Raw genomic sequence first — 21,483 nt, 5'->3', positions numbered from 1 at the left:
ATCAAGAAGTTAAATTGATAACACACAATCTAAAAACAACAGTGCTGCCAGAATTAATCTCCTTCTAAAATGAAACAATCAATATAGTTTACATCATTGCACATTTAACATAACAGATCCATACTTTTTAACGAAAGATAAATAATTTGCACTGGATGTTATACATCTTATCTCCCTTAATAATGTTACACACACTACCCGTTTACATAAATAAACAAACATGCGACTGAGATAAAAGCCTTTCAAAGCGTATATTAATGAATTAATTTGCTACTTCTCCAATGGTCAAGATATGCTACGGATGTCTTTAGATGAACAGTAATATGACCGTCAAAGGAATTATTAAAAAGGTATTTTTAATAAACGTTTTTTTAAATAAAAATCAATTTAATGTATTAACTCACAAACTTACCATATTGTATTCATCTTAAAATAGCAAATACCAAAGTTAAGTTGAATAACACATTTTGCCTTTAGAGAGATTCAAAACCCGAATATACGGGAGCAAAAGCGAGGCTGTAGAACTGTCAAGCGTATATAAGAAGCTTTTTTGTTCTTCGCGTTTTTCCCAAATTAAAATATGTCAAGCTTTAAATAAAGCTGTATAATTGTGTATTATATCTGATAATTGAAACAAGTTATTACATATTGCATCGATGAGATGTAGGGTTAACTATATGCCGCCCCTAATTCTCTAATATTCAAAAAAAAAAACCCATCGATTCCGGGACCTCTAGAATCCAAAGCCTACTCCCTATCACTACACTATGAAGGCATTTGAATATGCAAAGCAGTTAAAACACTATGACCTTCAAAACGTTGTTGCTACATCTTTGATGAATAGCATTACATGCGTTTTTTAAGTGTTACGATTGCGATTGAAATTAAGCCTAGAAAGAACACATATTTGCTTCAATATAATGAATTACCAAACCGTGATCGATACCCCTGAAAAAGATTCATTGAACAATTAAGTTTGTATTTTTTTCTTGAATAACTGTTAATCCCGTATCAGATGGGGTCAATAACGCTTATGAAAGATACAACCATGCTAATTGACGCTCCGTTTGACTGTTGATACTGTTTTTATCATCATTTACCACTGGAAAAACTATGCACACTCTTATTTCCGAATACCTCCCTTATTTTGACTATAATATGATATATCAATGCAATTTTTAAGATTGAAATAAAAAAAGTAATACAATGTGTAACTTCAACACACATTGTTATTGTCATTAACACATCAACTTCAAACCAAGCGCATGACGAAAGTTAAAGTTTAGACGGTAAGAGGCTGCCAAAGGTCACATCCCTGAAGACATTCATACTGGCACCCCTCACCAAATAAACGTATCACAGGTGTTAATGATACAATATTTAAATAAACATGCATAAGCATAAAAAACCATAGAAGTAAATTTTGAGGGAAGTAAACGCGACGAAGCCAAAGTTGTTGCCCGTTTCCAAGTTCCTTAAGAATAAATATTAACAGTGTATAACCCAGACACTAACACATGTTCTTTATTTTAATTTAACGCTATTAGCTATACAAGGTGGTCTACACGCCTGACGTAATTTAGTATATAACGTACTAATACGTCAGAAACAAATACATGTAAGACCTATATCTTTTGAAAGTGTTATTAAATGTTAATATCACAGACATTCAACGACTGTCAGCGTCCCCTCCCAAGCGCCACCTTAAGCGGAGACGGCAAGAACCACCGCAAGCAAAGTGAGTCCCAATGTCGCCGCCACGGCAGAGCATCCGCATGTGCCAACGTCGACTGAGACTGTGTTAGATCCAGGGTCAGCGAATGCGGTTGATCCTGATTCCGTCGCCGCTAGCACCACCGTGTATTTCTCTGTGGTTTTCTGAGCCAGCGTCTTTCCAGTTGATACCTTAAGCTCGCCGGCTGCAGTAAAGGTAAAATCGGTGTTTGTGTTCCCGGCTTAAAAAACAAAATCAACTATAATATCACAGCCTGTAATCTATGGTTCAACTTCTCCACTACGCAATTATATTTGAAAACTGTGATGCCGATACCTTTAATACACTTTCTACTCAGAAACATAAACCCTTTGTAATAACGAATTAAAACCAGTACGAACAATTAAAGACATTGACAATAAATCCAGAATGTTGAAATTCATATAAACGTTATTATGGAGTGCGATTCTCCCCAATTAGATCTATCCATCTACGTTCATAGTCGGACAGACGGTAAGCCTTTAAGGCAATCGCAGAACAAATGTTGGGTACTTTTTATATTATAAATTAAGGACTTACTACATTTGGATTTTGCAATTTTAAAATCATGCGCCTGAAGACCAATCTTTCATGCAATATTTTTTGGCGTATATACATAAAAGTTATTGAAATTGGAAATAAAAAATACATGTAATTGCGTAGGTGACAGTTGCTCCACCGGTATTGTCCTTCATGGTGTATGTTCCTACGGTCGTGTCTGAAAACAATGAAATAATGACTTAGTTAAGTACTGAGAAGAGCTGTTGATTACAAAGACCAACATAAACTAAGTGAACACAATTAAACTGCAGCTGCTGCATGAGAACATAAGCCTTATTATAGCCACTGGACTCTTATCCATGACAATGTTACACAGCCGTGTTTCCGATTGGATAAATCCCATTCAAATGATGTATACGGTATTGTGTAGTATTTGTTTAAACAATGATATTATTGTTGTGATGTGTGTATGCTTGTGCACTTAACAAGCAAGTACTGTACTAAAAACTCAATGTAGTTTTTGAACATAAGCACTATTATCCGCTGTTACAAGTGACTGAGAGCTTTCGAATGTAATGATTACATTTACAATATATAACACTTTTCTTAAAATCATTCAGACAATTGCATGACAAGGCTTAAAGAAACGAACTTGCTATTAAAACATATTTAAATTGCCATATAAAAAGATATTTCATAACTGCGATTTTACAAATGGTTTTTCATTCACTATTTATTTGAATATGTTTATTGAGTTAATCCTAAAGGCCAAATCTTACGAGGTTGTGTGTAAGTGTTCAAAGCATCTACCTGCGGTCGATCCGTCGACCATACAGACGTCATACAGAGTCTTTCCGAACTCGAGGACGTTTTTAATGTTGACCGTAAGAGTAGCGACATCCGGACTCCCGCTTGCACCCGTTACACTATGTAAACGAAACACAAACTCAAAAATAAATTAGAGCGATGTTTGAGCTTATCATAGGTGCATGCGTTTGGTTTTGCCTTGAATTTGTATACTACAAATAGAGATCGAATAGTCAAACCCATTAAGATAAAAATATTGCTGAAATGAATTTAATGGGACATTTTCACGTTTTGGTAATTTGACAAAATTGAATAAAAAAATTCAGATTCGAACATTAACATTGCAACTATGATATTTGTGAGGAAACAGTAAAACTGAACATTTCACATGCTCTAAATTATCCATTATATGCATATTTTGAAGATTTAAAAACCTGAACATTATAAAGCGTTGCAACGCAAAACGATTGAATACTTTGAGAGTTCTGTTGTTGTCGTTACATTATGTGAAATAACGTTGATTGCTTATAAGAAGCATAAAATACATCACTCTCTGTATAAGCACGGATGACCAAGTGGTATAAGAGTTAGACTTCAGTGGTCTGTGGTTGGAGCACAATTGAGGGCTACTTTTTTCTTTCTTTAATTGTATTTTTGTACCGAAGCGTTTTGCATTCAATGTTTACATTTATCAATATAAAGCATTTACTGACAAATTTGAATACATGCAAACATCTGTTAAAAGATCCCTTTAAAACAAAATGTATGCATACATACATACCCCGATAATATGTTTCAACTCATTTGTGTGTTGTGTAAATGATACATACGTTGTCTAATCAAGCATGTGATGCCTGCATAAATCATTTCACTCTTACTTAAACGGTGTGCACAGTCATGCATTAATACAAATATGAATTAAACAAATAAAAGTTGTACTGTCGTTCGTGTATGCAAATGTTGAAATGTGCGCTAGCCTTCGTGCATAGAACAACAACATTTACTAGCTCATGTAAATAGAAAAACAACCTATGCCGTATAATGTTAATATAATTAAGGATTAATATGTTTTACTTAAATACAAAGACGAAATTATTTGTGTGACTAACTTATAAACAAAGACAAATTATAACGTTTTACGTTGAAACAAATGCTTAGTTTACTACTTTACATAAATAAAGATACGGAATTTTCTGTTCACACATAAATGCAATACGCATTATCCTGTCAAATACGGGATGTGTTTATTTTATTGTATTTGCATAGTGTATAGTGTATTAAAAACAAAAACGTTCGTAATTTTGCAGGGAGTAGTGCTTATCTACTCTGAATGCTAAGTCGTTATTGAATCTTGCGTGCGTTTATATAAAAGGTATGTCATCCATTATGACAAAGATAATTTAAACATTGCCCGTAAATAATTTAATGTTTGTCATATACTCGTGCGCATATGAATTGTATTTCCTTATTACAATGATGTACTGTGAATGTGTTCTTAAGTACACAATTATATTGCTCATGCACAAGTTATTTTAGAGTCTTAGTGATTATCATAACATAATAGCAACTTAGTTACAAGTCTTAAAACATAATTCAGGAGTTTTGTTAATTGTTTCGTTCTCACAACGCATAATGGTAATTCTTTAATTATTAAAAAGTCGTTCACAGAAGTCTTACTTTATGACAGGCAGCGTTATTTTAATACAGAATTTGTTTCAGTCTTACCTCATAACTAAGGTATAAGAAAGCGTGGTTTCAAAGTCGAGACTCTTTCCGGCAGCCAACGTGATGACACCGGTTGCACTGATCTGCATCACACTGCCGTTGTTGCCGGACGTTATTGCGTACGAAATTGCCCACGCAGCGACCGCACTGAAAAGACCGTCACCAGGGACAATATTTTCTGCGACCTTATTCGTCACGGAACCAGTGATTGTTGCAGAACCTTGGCCGTTTGTTAACGTTAACGGCGCTTCCGTCCAACCCGTGACCGATGCGCCTGCGAGAAACAACAACACTGAACGTGAAAGGAACAATACATTTAAATTAAAAAAAAACTTAAACATGGTTATTGTTCATGGTGCTCATGAGATCATTGTTTAAGTTATTTTTATTTGACACAACGGTAATGTTAAGTTGCTCGTACTGGGAAGTCTCAGTTATGTTAACATTAGTATTTCAGAAGGTGATGTCGCATTAATTTTACCATAAGTTGTGATTACAAGCAGGTCACAGAAAAGTTTAAATAAGTTATTGTAACGGGAATATCGCAGCAATATTAGTGGTAATCAAAGTTATATAAGTTAAACACATTAGTTGTTCAAACGGAGCAGCCGCACAAAGGTTTATGCACATGTAAGTAGTCCTCATTGGGATATCGCAGTAATATTAACATAAATGTCTCTTTCTGCAAAATTGCAGTCATTTTAACATTACTTGTGCAGACGGGAAAACCGCAATAATGTTATACAACTTTTTTGTCTGCTAACAATTACATTATGCAATAAGTCGTTTAATGTCTTATAATTGTAATCAACTTCGTGTAATTTCGAGTATGAGCGTAAAACAAAGAACGTTTAATCAAAACCAAAAAGAGACCAATCAATCAATTTCGAGCCCGAACTGTTTGGTTTACAATTAATGCAATATATGCTATTAAATCGAATGAACATTTAATGATATATGAATATGTAAAAAGAAAACATTCAATAAGTTTAGACACGATTTTATATTCTGAATTTCAGCATAGCTATGTCATTTTCATCTGAACAAAACGTCGGTGCCCTTGTTAGTGAAGATGGAATTTCGTAGTTTGGCGTGTAAACTAAATTTATTCGTTTTTTAAAATCGCGGATACATTATGAAAATGCCTGTGCTAACATTCGGTCGTGTTAAATTATCTCGTAAATGTTTTCTGGTTTTCCGAGGGGATATAATCAGCTATATTTTCCACCTGTGTCATCTTATTTACTTTGGTGCACGCATATAAAAATGATTTTATGCATACAAATATACCAAAATAAATCTTGTTTGATCAAATTTGATGTTTATAAATATAGCATTGGTAAATAAATGATTGTTAAAAATTAACAAATACAAAAAATGTTTTTTGGAAACTTGTAATATCCGGGAATCTTAAATATTCGGTTATGTTTTTTAATTTTAAACCTTGAGTTAGATGCACAATACCATGACACTATATAATATATGATAAAAGAATAAATAATCAAAAGGTTGTTCTACAGACCATTTATTTATTTATATAGTTGCACTAAATAACAACCAATATATCTACCTCACTCCTGCAACAAGCATAATTTTATCAAAATAAATCCTGTGAGTCCGCTCATGGTTGTTTCCTAAAAGACACAATACTGAATGTGCCTGAGGCATGGCGCTGCTGTTGAATTTATATCAAACTTTTTCACCAGACACGTGCGCAGTTTTCAGGACTCAAAATAAATATTATGTCGTGCTAACTATTGTCTACCTTAATTAGATTGTAGAATCAATGTTCTGATAAAGGGAATACTATGAATAACAGGATGGTGACACTAAATTAAACCAATCACACATTCGTTTTCAATAGCTGTTTAAAACAAAGGTTCTCGTTGGCCCATTAAATTTTACCCGCTTAGCCAACATTAATTTGTTTAAATACTACATGTACCGTTTAGTTAATTTAGTAGCTAGTGTGCCCAAAAGCATAAGCCATGTAGACACGCTATTGTTATTGGCTTACATATCATCATAATCATCAAAATCATACGGGCGGAGTCTTGTTCCTCCTATTTAATTTGAGTAACTTGAATGTTGGACTCCGAAAATATCGATAAAGCGGGCATTTAAAAAAATAGTTAAGTCAAACAAAACGTGTGAAAGCCGCGTTAAAATCAAATGTTGGTGATTTTAAAGATGCAAAAGTAGTAACAATTCCTAGCTTTTTGTGTTTTCTGACTTTATCTTGTTTTTGTTGTTTCTGTTTCCAAAACTTTCGTGTATATTCCACAGGTGGAAGTAACGTACCCAGGATAGTATTTTTCATATATATTATTTAGGAGCCCAATATATTGAAATAAATATATAAAATCATGTTTAATGAGAAAAAAATTGACAAAGAGCCATGAAAAAAAATCCCCACCCTCTGATATTGGAATCATAACAAGGTCATTAACTAGACTTTATTATAGACCTGTCTTCGCGGGCCGCAAAAATGTCAAAAATAGCTTTAATCCAAAGCATCCCTTGATCCTCCTATAGGCCATTGGACAACCTTTCAAAAAAAGTTAACTTCAAAAATATCTGTCCAGCCGTTAACTCACAGTCGGTCGAAAACCGAGCAATATTTCGAGTCCGTTTCTCAACCCGAATAAATCTTCTACAGACTTTCAAACAATATTTTTGAGTTTTTGCCCCGTAATCGATAGCTCGCGTCCTATTCCTTTGAAACAACGAAGCGTGTCAAATAATGCATGCATATGCAACCACTTACCCCTAAAAACTTATTCCAAAATGTTATATTTTCTTTGCAACAACTGTTATTACTCTAAATTTGATTTACCTGAAAACGAAAGTAGCCATCGCTCTTGAACCCGGCTTAGCAGTGAATTACACTGACAGAGCCAGGCACATAAATATCCAATCAACAACAACAACGATGTTTTAATAAATGTAAATAAATGAGAAATACTTATCATTCTGATTGTATTGGAATAAGTTTTTAGGGGTAAGTGGTTGCATGTGCATGCATTATTTGACACGCCTCGTTGTTTTAAAGGAGTAGGACGCGAGCTATCGATTAAGGGTCAAAAACTCCAAAATTTTGTTTGAAAGTCTGTAGAAGATTTATTCGGGTTGACAAACGGACTCGAAATATTGCTCGGTTTTCGACCGACTGTGAGTTATCGGCTGGACAAATTTTTTTAAAGTGAACTTTTTTTGAAAGGTTGTCCAATTGCCCATAGGAGGATAAATGGATGCTTTTGATTAAAGCTACTTTTGACATTTTTGCGGCTCGCGAAGACAGGTCTATGATAAATTCTAGTTTATGACCTTGTTATGATTCCAATATCAGAGGGTGGGGATTTTTTCTTCACGGCTCTTTGTCAATTTTTTTTTCTCATTAAACATGATTTTATGTATTTATTTGAATATATTGGGCTCTTAAAAAAATAAATAACAAAAAAATACTATCCAGGGTACGTTACTTCCACCTGTGTATATTCCGGGTACTTAAAATGCACCAGATGGCATTCGCGAAAGCACATATTGATATCGGATTAACTGTTAATGCATATATCATCTGTCGTAAAGTTAACAATTATGCATAAATAACAAAATTGGCGCTTTGTCTTTTGTATAACGTCGTGTTGTCATATTTTAGTGTTTTCTAATTTGATTAAATATATTGGAATTTACGAAATTAGTATACGTGTATTAAATCAAGTTCTAATATTAGCAAAACATGTTTTCCTTATCAGCGATTGACCCCTGTAAGTCTGTGTCGATGAACGGCCCTACAAATGATATTGTGATAGTTATACGACAGTTACACAAACATTACATGACTCACAGGAAAGCAAACAATCTCAAAAGTCAATTGAAGGGTTATTTCATGTTTTACGGGCTTCCGATTATAATTATTGACCACCAAACTAATGGCAATATATTTCACGGAGGTTGATCCGTTGTAAAATATTTGGACAAGGTAATTTTCATGCCGACATGACGACTGGCAACTTTACAAACGTAAAAATGTGTGCCATAGTTGCACATGGTATAAGACGAATCACATACACAGCGAACACTTTACGATTATTATTTGAATTTGTCTCTGGTTTAAATATTAAATAAGGAAAATATTATTGTATTACTTAAATTTTCAAAGAAATATTTTTCACGCACTGAACAGTTTTTGTTTACCAGAAACCGAAAAAAAATCATCATCATTATCTTTATCTTAATCTGTATCATGTTCATCATCATTATTTTCATTTTATCATCGTCTATTACATCGGAATAAACAAAACTATCATCATCATGTGAATTGTCATTTGTATCTGTCCAGTTTTCGGCACACATACTCGAGAATGAGCGATGAAGTATTTCCTTGTACATGCGCATTTAGACACTCTAATTGCCTCTATGTTTATGTGTTGCATGTTCATTATTTCATTCGTGCATAAATTTCATAACATCATATCACTCTCCATATGAACAGTTTGCACAATACGCGCTATACATTTCAATTCCCCGAAAATGATTTACTTGCTTTGTGATTAATGTTGTTTAAAGAAACGCACAACCACTGCACTTCAAAAGCAGTTACTGGCACACTAAAGTAGTTGATTAAATAATAAATCGCCAGCATTGAGCATTCAGCAAACAAAATAGAGCCGACTCGTGGCAGAATATCTATACTTTACAATCATATATCACTTACAATTTAATAATTAAACGTTATCAAAGTGTTTGCAATGAGTACATTTACTAGATAGTACACAAATTACTTCTTCCAAACCGCATATATTTTGTTTTTACGACATGTAGTTCAACAAGCTGTTATCAATTCAATAGTAGACTACACTCCCAGCAACAAGTACTCTATTCGTTCAGCTTGACATTGAAAAATGTGCGCCTAGTTTCCATAGAGAATATCAAGTTAATTCATACTTAAATAAAATCAATTTCCATATGCGAATCATATATTTCATATGTAACAAGCAAGTATGCGTGATCTTTCGAAAGATACAAGTTTGATGAGAAGCTACACTACTGGTTCAGTAGAGATAGTACCGAAATGCAAACAAATAGTGAGGCTTTTGACGATTGCTAATACTTCAAGTATTGACCATGATCAGAGACATTTATTCTTTTCCCATTATTCATTAAGATTTGTTCATACAATGTACTACAATTATATTTATTATATTACATTTATGTACCCATAAAAATATCTGTACATGAAATACTTTGTGTTATGTTGATGTGTTGTTGTAAAAACCTTTAACTATAACACAATTATAATATTATATGAATGTATGTTGAGTGTACTACAATCATATTTATTATATTATATTTATGTACTCATCAAAAAGCTGTATATGAAATATTTTGATATCATCATCATCATCATCATCATCATCATCATCATCATCATCATCATCATCATCATCATCATCATCATCATCATCATCATCATCATCATCATCATCATCATCATCATCATCATCATCATCATCAATCTTGAAACCGTTTTAGTTCTTACTACTTTAAAAACAATTCGTACACATCTATTAATAACCAAACCAAAAACCGAAGCATTAAAGATTACTCGCATATGGATTTTAAATAGAAATATTTATGTGTTTGTATGCAGGAGATCACAAATTACATTGCTGAAGGCTCCCACTAAGAAATTTTGCCGACGGTAAGACGAGATATAGTACGAATATTACTACGAAATAAACGCTAATACTTGCTGCTATGACTGTAAAGAGAGCAACATTTAACAATTCAATAAAAGTTATACAGGGTACAAACACGGCGAAAAATCCCTTTTTTCGGCACAGACGTCGCCATCTTGACGTCCTTTAGACCATCACGTGATTACCCCTTCTGTATTTGATTCAAAATAAAATGCATTAAACATTAAATTCTAAAGAAAAAACGACATTGAATTGTATTTCCTTATCATGAAACATGATTCGAGCGAGTGATTCTTAATATTCCTTAATTATATCATATACTTACAACTAAATAACTATGTATGCAAATTATATCAGCACCAGAATAAAAAGTTAGTATTGCTTGCAATATAAACAAAATCTTACAAAAGGTCAACAATGCACATTTTATCTTATGATATTATGCAAGCGTTATGCAGATCAAACATTAAATTAATCAATAAGTATACAGTCGAACACAATGAGGGTGTTTAGTATTAAAGGCATGAAGAAATGATTGCGAAATTCAAATTCAGTTTACTGTACGGGTGTTCTGTATAAAAGGGCGTACAGAAGTTTTTAGTTGTTAACAAATCTTAAATCATTATTGATCAGTTGTATTAACCGTCACTTTATTTTCGAAAGTGTGAAATGTGAGTTATGGCTAGTGATAGAGGAAATATAAATAAGACTTATTATATGATATTTGTCGGTATAGGACTACAATTCCGATTGAAAAAGACAATGTGCATTGGACATACACATTTCAATTTATTTTTTACTTCCAATAAACAGTTTAAACCCTACAAACAAACAGGAATATACGAAAAACTAATAACGTTAATCCTTAGAGGGCAATTAACAGTAAATAGTATTACTTAGGAAAACGCCTTAACAATGTGTAGGTCTGTGAAATTGTTATCAATCAGAGATCAATCACAAACCTCAGCAGCATTGTTGAAATGTGTTCATGTCTAAATGTCTAAAATCTGTTGACAGTTGCTCGGAGCTGTATAAGTTCCCTGAGAACGAACTTACAACGGACATACGTGTTTTTTGCAGTTTATGGGCACACTCATAAAAAAATATTCTTGCTTCAAAATTATATCGCCTAAACTCACAAATTTGATTATTGATGAACATACCTTATACCCTTTCGGATAATTTTGATACGGACAATAGAACATGTGTCGTCATTTCGTTTTGGCGTTTTGGCGCGCTCCTCTAAGCACGATCCCACAGATCGGACGTCAAATATCGTTATTGAAGATGCTGCGAAGCAGCTCGTCTAAGTTATCATACCATGAACAAATTCTTCACAATGGCGACCTATGTAAAAGACCGAGCCAGTTCGATTGAGATAGCCCGATTTTTCTAATCGGCATACCTCGCTGATTATCATTGATAAAGGTAAGTATTAATAGAACAGCATATTCTGAGGAAACAGATTGTATAAGTGTATCAAAACGTTAATTTTAGATTGGTTATTTTAAATCCATTTTATCTTTATGGACCAATGAAACAACTATATATTTTCTCTATTGTGTTTTATATTTGTTCTCGATTTTGTAAATAAATTGCGAATGAAAACATGTAAAAAAATTTACGCGATCAAAAATCTAAAGAATACGAACAATGTCGAATCTGCATATTGTTAACGCTGCACTGCTATGATCTATATTGATAAAACAACAGTTTTTGGCGTAGTTGTCCGTCCCGCTATCGCAGCGGTCAGCACGTACGCTTTTCCACTCTACGACACCGGTTCGATTCCCGCTCCCGGCGCAATGTTTTTTTTTTGTTTTGTGGTCACCATACCGGACAGGTGGGGTATTCTTCGGATAATCCTATCACCCGCAGCACAAGACCATATCAAAAATTAAAAAGTATTTCAGTAAAAAAATAAATGGCTGGAAATTGCAGCTAACATTTAACATCCGTCCCAACTGTTGTCAGTCTAAGCTTATTGGGTAGGAGTGCTGGACACACTCCGGGTCCCAACATTATGCAGCCTCAGGCGCGGAGGTAACTCATTACCTTGGAAATACACAAATACACACAGTGGGTGCAGCCAGGGCGCGGATGGACTTCCTGGGCGATCTCGGGTAGTCAAGTGCTCTTACGATTGAGTTCACCTGGTCCGGCTATGTGCTCATACCTACTTTCGAGAATAATCATGAAAGTATTGCCATACTTAATGAACAAACATGCCTATGCGTATTGAACTTAAATTAAAGGGATCTTTTCACGGTTTGGTAAATTGACAAAATTGAAAAAGTTGTTTCAGATTAGCAAATTTTCGTTTAAGTTATGATATTTGTGAGGAAACAGTATAACTGAACATTTACCATAGTCCAATATAGCCAAAATATGTATCTTTTGACGATTTGATAACCTAAAAATTATAAAGCGTGCAACGCGAAACGATTGAATAATTTGGAGAGTTCTGTCGCTGTCGTTTAAATTTTCAAAACTACGAAGATTGCTAATATAAGGTATAAAATACTTATGTTGTGTATACCCGGCGGAATAGCCGAGAGGGCTAATGCGTTTTTACTTCAGACCAACTCCAGGACTTCGGGGGTCACTGGTTCGAGCCCTGGTACCGGCTACTTTTTTTCCTCTTTTTAATTTTATTATTGATTTTTTACTGGAGCTTTTAAGATCCAATGTTTACATTTATCAATATAAAGCATTTAATGACAAACTTCAAAATATGCCTAAATCTGTGAAAAGGCTCCTTTAACAACTACTATTCAACAGGAAAGAAAGCGTATATGCCCATGGGCATGTGAAATCACGTCAGTACATACAACATTATTAAATTAAGAACGTAAACAACGAAATAAAGGTAGGATATGATGTACATGTGTTATTAACGATTATGTCATGTTTTGTATATATCTGATGAAACGTTATTTTAATAACTCACAAACAATGTATTGTAATAGAAAGTGTTTTCGAAAAGTGGTACAGAAAAATACACGCCGATTATCTTTTTAAAGATATTTCTTGTTAGATTTGATCGAGAATGTAACCCGCCTCCCAGTTTCGCTGAATGTGTCAAGTTTCCCCACGTGTATTACTTCCCCGTACCCCAATTTTTTTTTTCGTCCCAAAATGTTTCGTACCCAAATTATTTTTAACCAATTTTTTTCGTACCCACATTTTTTTCGTACCCACAAACACGATTGTGGTGATATAGATAAACTTAAATTGATGCTTTTATATCCATCCTCTTCAAAAGCATCGTCACACCAGAATTGTCAGAACTTTGATTTGTAAATCGGCGCTCTAATTCACAGTTTTTTCCAAAACGTCAAAACGTAAAATATTAAAATATAAAAAAACGTGTTGTTTTTTAATTTTAACGTTTTTCTGGCGCCCTTCAAACCGACAAGAACACCAGTCGAAAAGATCACCATAACGACGAATCTGTATCGCAAACACGCCACTTTAAGTTCACCGTAACGAGATGTTTAGGTGTCATGTTGTAGTTTTAGCAGTTAAGACTGACTCATGATTACACTACACAGTCTTATATGATAACTGAAGAATATATATTTTTGTGTAATCGGAAACGGTTACCAACAAAATCACCATTAGTACGTTAAAGGTTATTAATTAGCATGAGCAATTCAATTTAATGTCAAATGTAAGTGGAATAATATCACCAACCTGGGCCACATTACTGTTATATGTTGACCTTAAACCATAATTATATTGCTGACTTTGTTTTTCATTTACTTGCCTATTACTCTGATTTGACCCAAGCTACCTTTGTGTAGCGAGTCTTTAAACGATTGTAAGTAATGCGATTGCATGGCAGTTCAACACCCGCTCTTTTGATTTTCGCTGGGTTTTAATTGAAAGTTAGTAATGGATTTGTAAGATTTTTCCCTGTCATTCGCTGTTTAATTTATATCAACGAACAAACAATGTGAAAGGTATGGGACAGAATGACCGCTGCGATAACGCATTTACGTAGAACCACAATACGTTGTCAACATTATTTTGCAGTTCAACAATTCATCAACTGTCAGGTGACCCCGTCAACCTGATGGTGCCCGTTCGTACTGAACTTTTTTGGAGCGTTTACACTGTTGTCTGCGTCTGACGTTAGCCGCGAAAGATTGTTAACAGTCTGACAACTTTAATTTACGATAAATGCGTTTTGGTTTTTTGCTTAGTATTATATCGTCCTTTTATATACTTACTGTGTAAATATCGACAAATATACTTTTTTGCACATGACTATTTCTCATAATATCTGTCGATCGATATCTATTTGACTCAATACTTATGATAATCGCCCTCAATACTTGGGCAAGGAATAACCCAAAAGTCGATATTAGAAACGTTTAAGTTAACATTTAGGGAATCTTTCTCCGGACATTACGAAATTTAAACTAAATATAAATTGTATTGTGAGCAGCAGATTACGCTTTCGTTTTGCAACGATTTCTCATTATATAGAATTTTGCACGGTCATAATATGCATTATTTTAACCTCCAAATTATTAACCTTTAGTGCATTATTAGAATATGTGTAACGTTACCAAGACAAATACGAAAAAGAACTGAATCAACTCTGTTATTAGCCCACATATCTCGGTTTGGTATCGTTTACATCATCTAATATGAATAAATGAACAAATATATAAGATCATTTGTTTTCAAGTTCTATGAACTGTAACTGTTAAAATATATGACGTGCGACGTGACAAAATCCACCTTATGGTCAATGGGAAGTAACTGAGTAAATCGTCATGAAATGACGTCGTTAAATTCAAACACTATTTATAGCGTCATTTTAAACACGGAAGTGTTTTTCTGTTTACGTTCACTGACAAAATTTCAAGGAATATGTCACAAGAAGATGGAGAATTGCAGGTAAGACTTTATGTTTTTTACTTGTTATATTTAAACCGTGAAACCTTTAATTTCCGTCTACAAATACACAGTATTTGTTGGGTTTTTTTGCAAAAAAAAATCAGGTAGGAAACGCAGTCAATCAAAAACATTTTTGTTCGTGTTTTAATATATCGATTATTACAATAAATTTTAAATTCGGTATAGCTAAGCTCTTTTAGCCTATGGATTTTGTTTAAAATTAGAGATCTACGTATATTAAAGTTGATTAAGATCGGAATAACAAGATAAGTTTTAAATCTTAAATATACTGGTTACTTTGTACATTGTTCATAGCGCAGTCGGTAAGCGCGCAGTACTTAGGTATAATGAAGATATCGCGTGTTGTGGTATAACGAAGATCGTGGTTCGATACTCTGCTAGGACAAATTTTTTTTCGTGTATTCATTGGAAACCGCGTTGAAACAGAATTGTTTATTATTTAATTATTTAATGTACACCATACATAATATTTTACATTTTGCTTTCGCAGGAACTGGAATCGCTACTCTCGGATCACTTTGGAAGGACGCCCGCAAATTCCCAAGAAATACATGAAGAAACATCCGAAGACAGGGATGAACAGTCTGACTTTCTTTTAGAAGAGGAGTGTGAAGTTGTCATTGGGTGTCGTGCTAGGTCGTACCTATCCTCTGTAGACCAGGATTCTGCTGAATGTAGCAGCGATGTAGAGTATAAAACCCATAATGAAGAAGTCAGTGCGAGAGATTTTATTAGAAATGGATACGGCTGTCAATTACGTTGCAATACAAAATTCAGCTATGAGGACGTCCTCTCCCATATGCTTGATGTACAGGCGTTAGAAACCCAAGAAAAGCAGTTGAGTATAATTGCACTTCTTAAGGTACCAGACACCGAGAGGAATTCCAAGGATGAAAAGCGACAAAGGATTCGGCCAACATTTCGGGTAAATTGAATGGTAGTATGCCGACAGACATTCTTACTATTGTATTGTCTTTCTGTAGACAAACTTATGGCTCTCCAAAAACATGTTCGTGAAAAGGGTGTTGTGCCGAGAGTCCACGGTAATACTGGAAGAAAACCCGCTCATGCCATTTCATATGACGATGTTCTGCGCGACGTGCGATTTATACATAATACGTAAAATGAAAGGCGTATCCCTCAGCCTGCTGCTCCGCGAGGCATTAACCATTTCCCTCTTGTTTACCTGTCTGCGGAAACAACCGAATTGGCCCTGCGCGAATAATACACTACAACATGCACAAATCAACAGGTGCGTGCTCTTCGACTGACGGCTTTCAAAGATGTGTGGCGTACTTGTATAAAACTCAAAATCGATTTTTTTTACCATTAGGTGTATTTTCTCACGTCGCTTCCCATATATATTGTGGAAGCTTTGTGTGTATCGATATGCAGTATTGCACATCAAATAAGTACGTATTATTGCTAATCTGAATGAAAGCTCTTACCATTTGCCTCAGTGTGCACGTGTAACTATTGAACACTTTTAAATAGCGATTGATTCGGTAAGCTTATGCTTGTGTATAGTAAACATGCTATTTTCTATATCTAAAGCCAAATTGAATGTATGAATATGAATGAGAAAAAATAACATAAAATCTATAGATGATATGTATTAGTACAATCAATGAAATTATTTCAATAAATTTATAACGACTAAGTTTATTATCAAACCGACATCTTTACATAGTTTAACACGATGTTTGCATTTAATACCCAATTGATCATGTAACTCGCCTTTTTCACTACTACTGTATTGCCGCATAGATAATAGCGAGACTGTTGCCGCAATGGTCGGACTAATAGCATCCTTTCTGAAATCATGTGCCTGATAAGAACCATGCGAGGCACCATCAGGGAAAGAGGATAGATTACCATTCTTCTCAATACTATTAAGGAGCTAGTTATACAAACCTTATCATCATCATCATTATCACAATCATCATAACGCTGACGACATCGACAATGAAGCATGCTTAAACCAAAGGGACACAATGAGGTAAATTTGCATCTAATTTAGCAAAGGTTGTCTTTATTCAAGTACAGCAAATGTATTTTACTTAATGACAGCCTCATTAAAAATGGAGATGGTCAGATAAAGAATCTTCGATTAGTACAGTGGTTGATTTGTAAGCTTGTTAAAAGCTAGTTCGGGCACTTTTTGGATATGAACATTTAAAGATTGTGTGTTTACCAACTGTCACTGTAGTATCATATAGATGGTTGTGTCTGATCAACCGTTTGTTTACCAAATGTGATCATTAAGCGTATTTGTTTACCGGTAATCGTATTTGCAAGTAACAAACATTTATCATTATAACCATTTTTATTTTATAATAATATAGTTCTTCAACATTTAATAGTATGAATATCTGAAATAATGTGTTAATATTCATTCGCGATAATCCACAATTGTGTTCGACCATATCCTTACTGCGTTATTTCAGAAAGAAAAGTATATTATTATGGGATAGATTGATGTGAATGTTGGCTCCCTTTCAGTGGTTTGTCACCGATCATTCCGAAGAAACCAACAATCATTACATGTATAAGTAATATTGCATCAAGAAGTAAACTGGATAATACAATATAAACGAACTTTGCACAAATTTATTTCAAAACACCTCCATCAATGCGATTTTTAAAGTTGAAATAAAGAAAGTAATACAATTCGTAACTTCAATAATAAGTTTTATTGTCAATATAACATCAACTTCAAACCAAGCGCATGACGAAAGTCAAAGTTTAGACGGTAAGAGGCCGCCAAAGGTGACATCCCTGAAGACATTCATACTGGCACCACTTACCGAATTAATGTTCCACATGTATTTATGATACAACATCATTATAAATATGTATAGGAAAATAATAAAACCGCAGGAACAAAGGAGTAAATTTCGAAGGAAATGAACGCGACAAAGCCAAAGTTGTTTCCCGTTTCCAAGTCATAAAAAAATGTAAATGATAAACAGTGTATAACCCATACACGTACACATGTTCTTTATTTTAATGTTACGCTATTTGCTTTACAAGAAGGTCTAAACAGAACTGATATAAATAACAATATAACGTTCTTATACGTAAGAAACACACACATATGTAACCCATATCTTTTTAAGTGTTCGTAAATAACAATACCACTAGCATTCAACGACTGTAAGCGTCCCCCCCCCAAAGAAAAAGCGCCATCTGAAGCGACTACGGAAACGACCATCGCAAGAAAAGTGAGCTCCAATATCGCCGCCACGGCAGAGCATCCGCATGTGCCCACGGTGATTGAGACTGTGGTAGACCCATGGTCAGCGACTACTCCGGACACCGTCGCTGCAAGCACGACCGAGTATTTCACAGTGGTTTTCTGAGCCAGCGTTTTCCGTGTTAACGGCTAGAAAAAGAATAACTACAATATTTCAGCCGGAAAGTACTGACTCAACGTTTTCAGTACACCATTCTTGACAACTATGATGCAGAAAAATACTTTATACAGGTACATTTACAGAAATATAAAAGCTTTAATTAAGTACCTTAAACGCTTCTGAAGTTATTTATTTAAACCGTTAACATATAGCGTAGTATAAACAATTTGGGGCATGGGATATAACTCAGGCACTGCCTAATGGAGGTTCTTATGCAATGCGATTCTCCTTAACTGATGCTTTTATCCACCCATGACGTTTGAAAATAAAAGTTAACACGCTTATCGAGTGTTTCATACATGAAAATCAAATATGAAATTCATCGCCGAAAATAGGGAAAGCCTTTCAGGTAACCGCAGGACACATGTTATGCAAGATTCTTTGACAATAATTGAATCGTATAAGAAAAACACACTGAAATACAATGGCTGATAATGTATATATATTGACCCTTTATATCCACGTCGATGAACAGCGTAACACATGTTATTGTGATAGTTATACAACAGTAACGCAAACATTACATGTCTCTGACAAAAAAGCATACAATCTCAAACTTGCCAATGTGTAACCGAAAATATTAAGTCGCATAAAGCACACATGTTATGCGTTATGCGTGTAATACATAAACAAACCTCTGCGAACAAGTCGATTGGAGGGTTATTTTTTGTTTTACGGGATTCCGATTATATTTCTTGACCCCCAAACTAATGACTATATATTTCAAGAAAGTTCATCCGTTGTAAAATATTTGGACAAGGTAATTTTTATTCCGACATGACAGGCATCTTTATAAACGTAAATATGTGTCCCATATATGTACATGGTATACGACGAATCACATACACAGCGAACACTTAACGATTAGTATCTACATTTGTCTCTGGGTTCCTCAGGTCGTTACTTCCTGCTTTGAGGCATCCAACAACATCTAAAGAGGCACACAATAATGTTCCGTTATACTTTTCAATAGTAGTTCAGGGGCATTCGTATTACAATTTAACAAATTGTAAATGAGTCGTTAATAATTTCACAGAATACTTATATTATTCAAAACGAAATATCTAAAAAGAGAAAATATTATTGTATTACTTAAATTTGCAAACAAATATATTTCACGCACTGAACAGTCTTTTTTATCAAGAAACCGATTAACATACGTTTTCAAAGAATACTTAAAAGTAAAAAAACATCATCATCATTATCTTTATCTTTATCTTAATCATGTTTATCATCATTATTATCATTGTTATCATAATGTATTACATTCGAATAAATACAACTATCATCATCATGTGAATTGTCATTTGCATCTGTTTGGCAGACAGACATGAGAATGAACGATGAAAAACGATGAATATATGGTTTTCATATCTAACGATCCTCCTCGTCCTCCTCTTCATCCTCATCATCTTCTACTTCTTCTTCTTCTTCGTTGTCGTCATCGTCCTCATTTTCTTCTTCTTCATTTTATTATTTTTCTTCCATTTCTTCTTCATCCACTTCTTCTTATTATTTTTCATTTTGTCTTCTTCTCTTTTTCTTCTTCTTATACTTTTTAATCATCAAATTTTCTCTTTGTCTTCAACTTTTCATCCTCCTTCCTATACATCTTTAAAATCAAAAACACATTATAACGCCTTCTTTTATCCCAATACATCCACGTATACCCTTATGTTTTGCAAAACTCAACATCATGTTCATATGTTTTATGAACAAATCGGTATTGCATAATGGGAAAACAGTTAATGTTTTTGATCATGGTCAATACTTAAAGTATTAGCAATCGTCAAAAGCCTCAACATTTGTTTACATTATGGTTCTTTCTCTTCTGAATCTGTAGTGTATATAGTTTCTCATCAACGAAAGATCACGCATACTTGCTTGTAAAATGCGAAATATGTGATTCGCATATGGAGATTGATTTTAATTAAGCATAACTTACTTTGAGATTCTCTGCAGGAGCTAGGCGCACATTTCGAAATGCCAAGCTGAACGACTAGAGTTCCTGTGGCTGGGAGTGTAGTGAAAGATTGTATTTGTAACAGCTTGTTAAACAAATCGTTATTTCAATTTATATGCGGCATTGAAGAAGTAATTCGTGTGTTATGCAATTTATGTATTCATTACAAACACTTTGATTCTGTTTAATCGTTAAATTGGAAGTGATATATCATTGCAAAGAATAGATATCCCGTCACGAACCGACTCTGTTGTGTTTGCTAAGTGCTCAATGATAGCGCTTTATTATCTAATTAACTACTTCAGTGTGCCAGTAACTGCTTTCGAAGAACCTTGGTTGTGCTGTTTCTTTAAACAACATGAATCACAAGGAAAGTAAATCATGTGCAGGAAATTGAAATGTATAGCGCGTAATGCGCAAACTGTTCATATGGAGAGTGATATCATGTTATGAAATTCATGCACGAATGAAACAATGGACACGGAACACATAAACATAGAGTCAATAAGAGTTTCTAAATGTGCATGTACAAGGAAATATTTCATATTAAAAGGAATAATTATGATGGGGATGATCACGACATTTTTAATTTAAAATAATTAAGTTTAATTTCTATGCTGTAATGTTTACATCCGTTTAAAATAAAACGTCTCACGGTTTCACCTGGGAGGTTAAGAAAAGTTG

At 34.1% G+C, this 21,483-nt stretch overlaps 1 protein-coding gene across 1 annotated transcript in view; it reads right to left on the bottom strand.

Annotated features, from left to right (window-relative positions):
* Positions 1-1,225: 1,225 nt before the first annotated feature.
* The window catches only part of LOC127849311 (uncharacterized), a 209,247-nt gene continuing 188,989 nt past the window's right edge, over positions 1,226-21,483 (bottom strand). Inside the window, exons 5-7 of the mRNA XM_052382029.1 lie at positions 3,065-3,180; positions 2,403-2,471; positions 1,226-1,919 (exon numbers count right to left, since the gene is read on the bottom strand). Coding sequence (XP_052237989.1) covers positions 1,705-1,919; positions 2,403-2,471; positions 3,065-3,180 — 400 coding nt within the window. The 3' untranslated portion in view covers positions 1,226-1,704. The remainder of the gene's footprint in view (positions 1,920-2,402; positions 2,472-3,064; positions 3,181-21,483) is intronic.

Source organism: Dreissena polymorpha, chromosome 10 (genome assembly GCF_020536995.1).
Source record: "Dreissena polymorpha isolate Duluth1 chromosome 10, UMN_Dpol_1.0, whole genome shotgun sequence".
NCBI lineage: Eukaryota > Metazoa > Mollusca > Bivalvia > Myida > Dreissenidae > Dreissena > Dreissena polymorpha.
The sequence above is the reverse complement of the archived record's forward strand: the minus strand, read 5'-3'. Positions and strand labels throughout refer to the sequence as shown.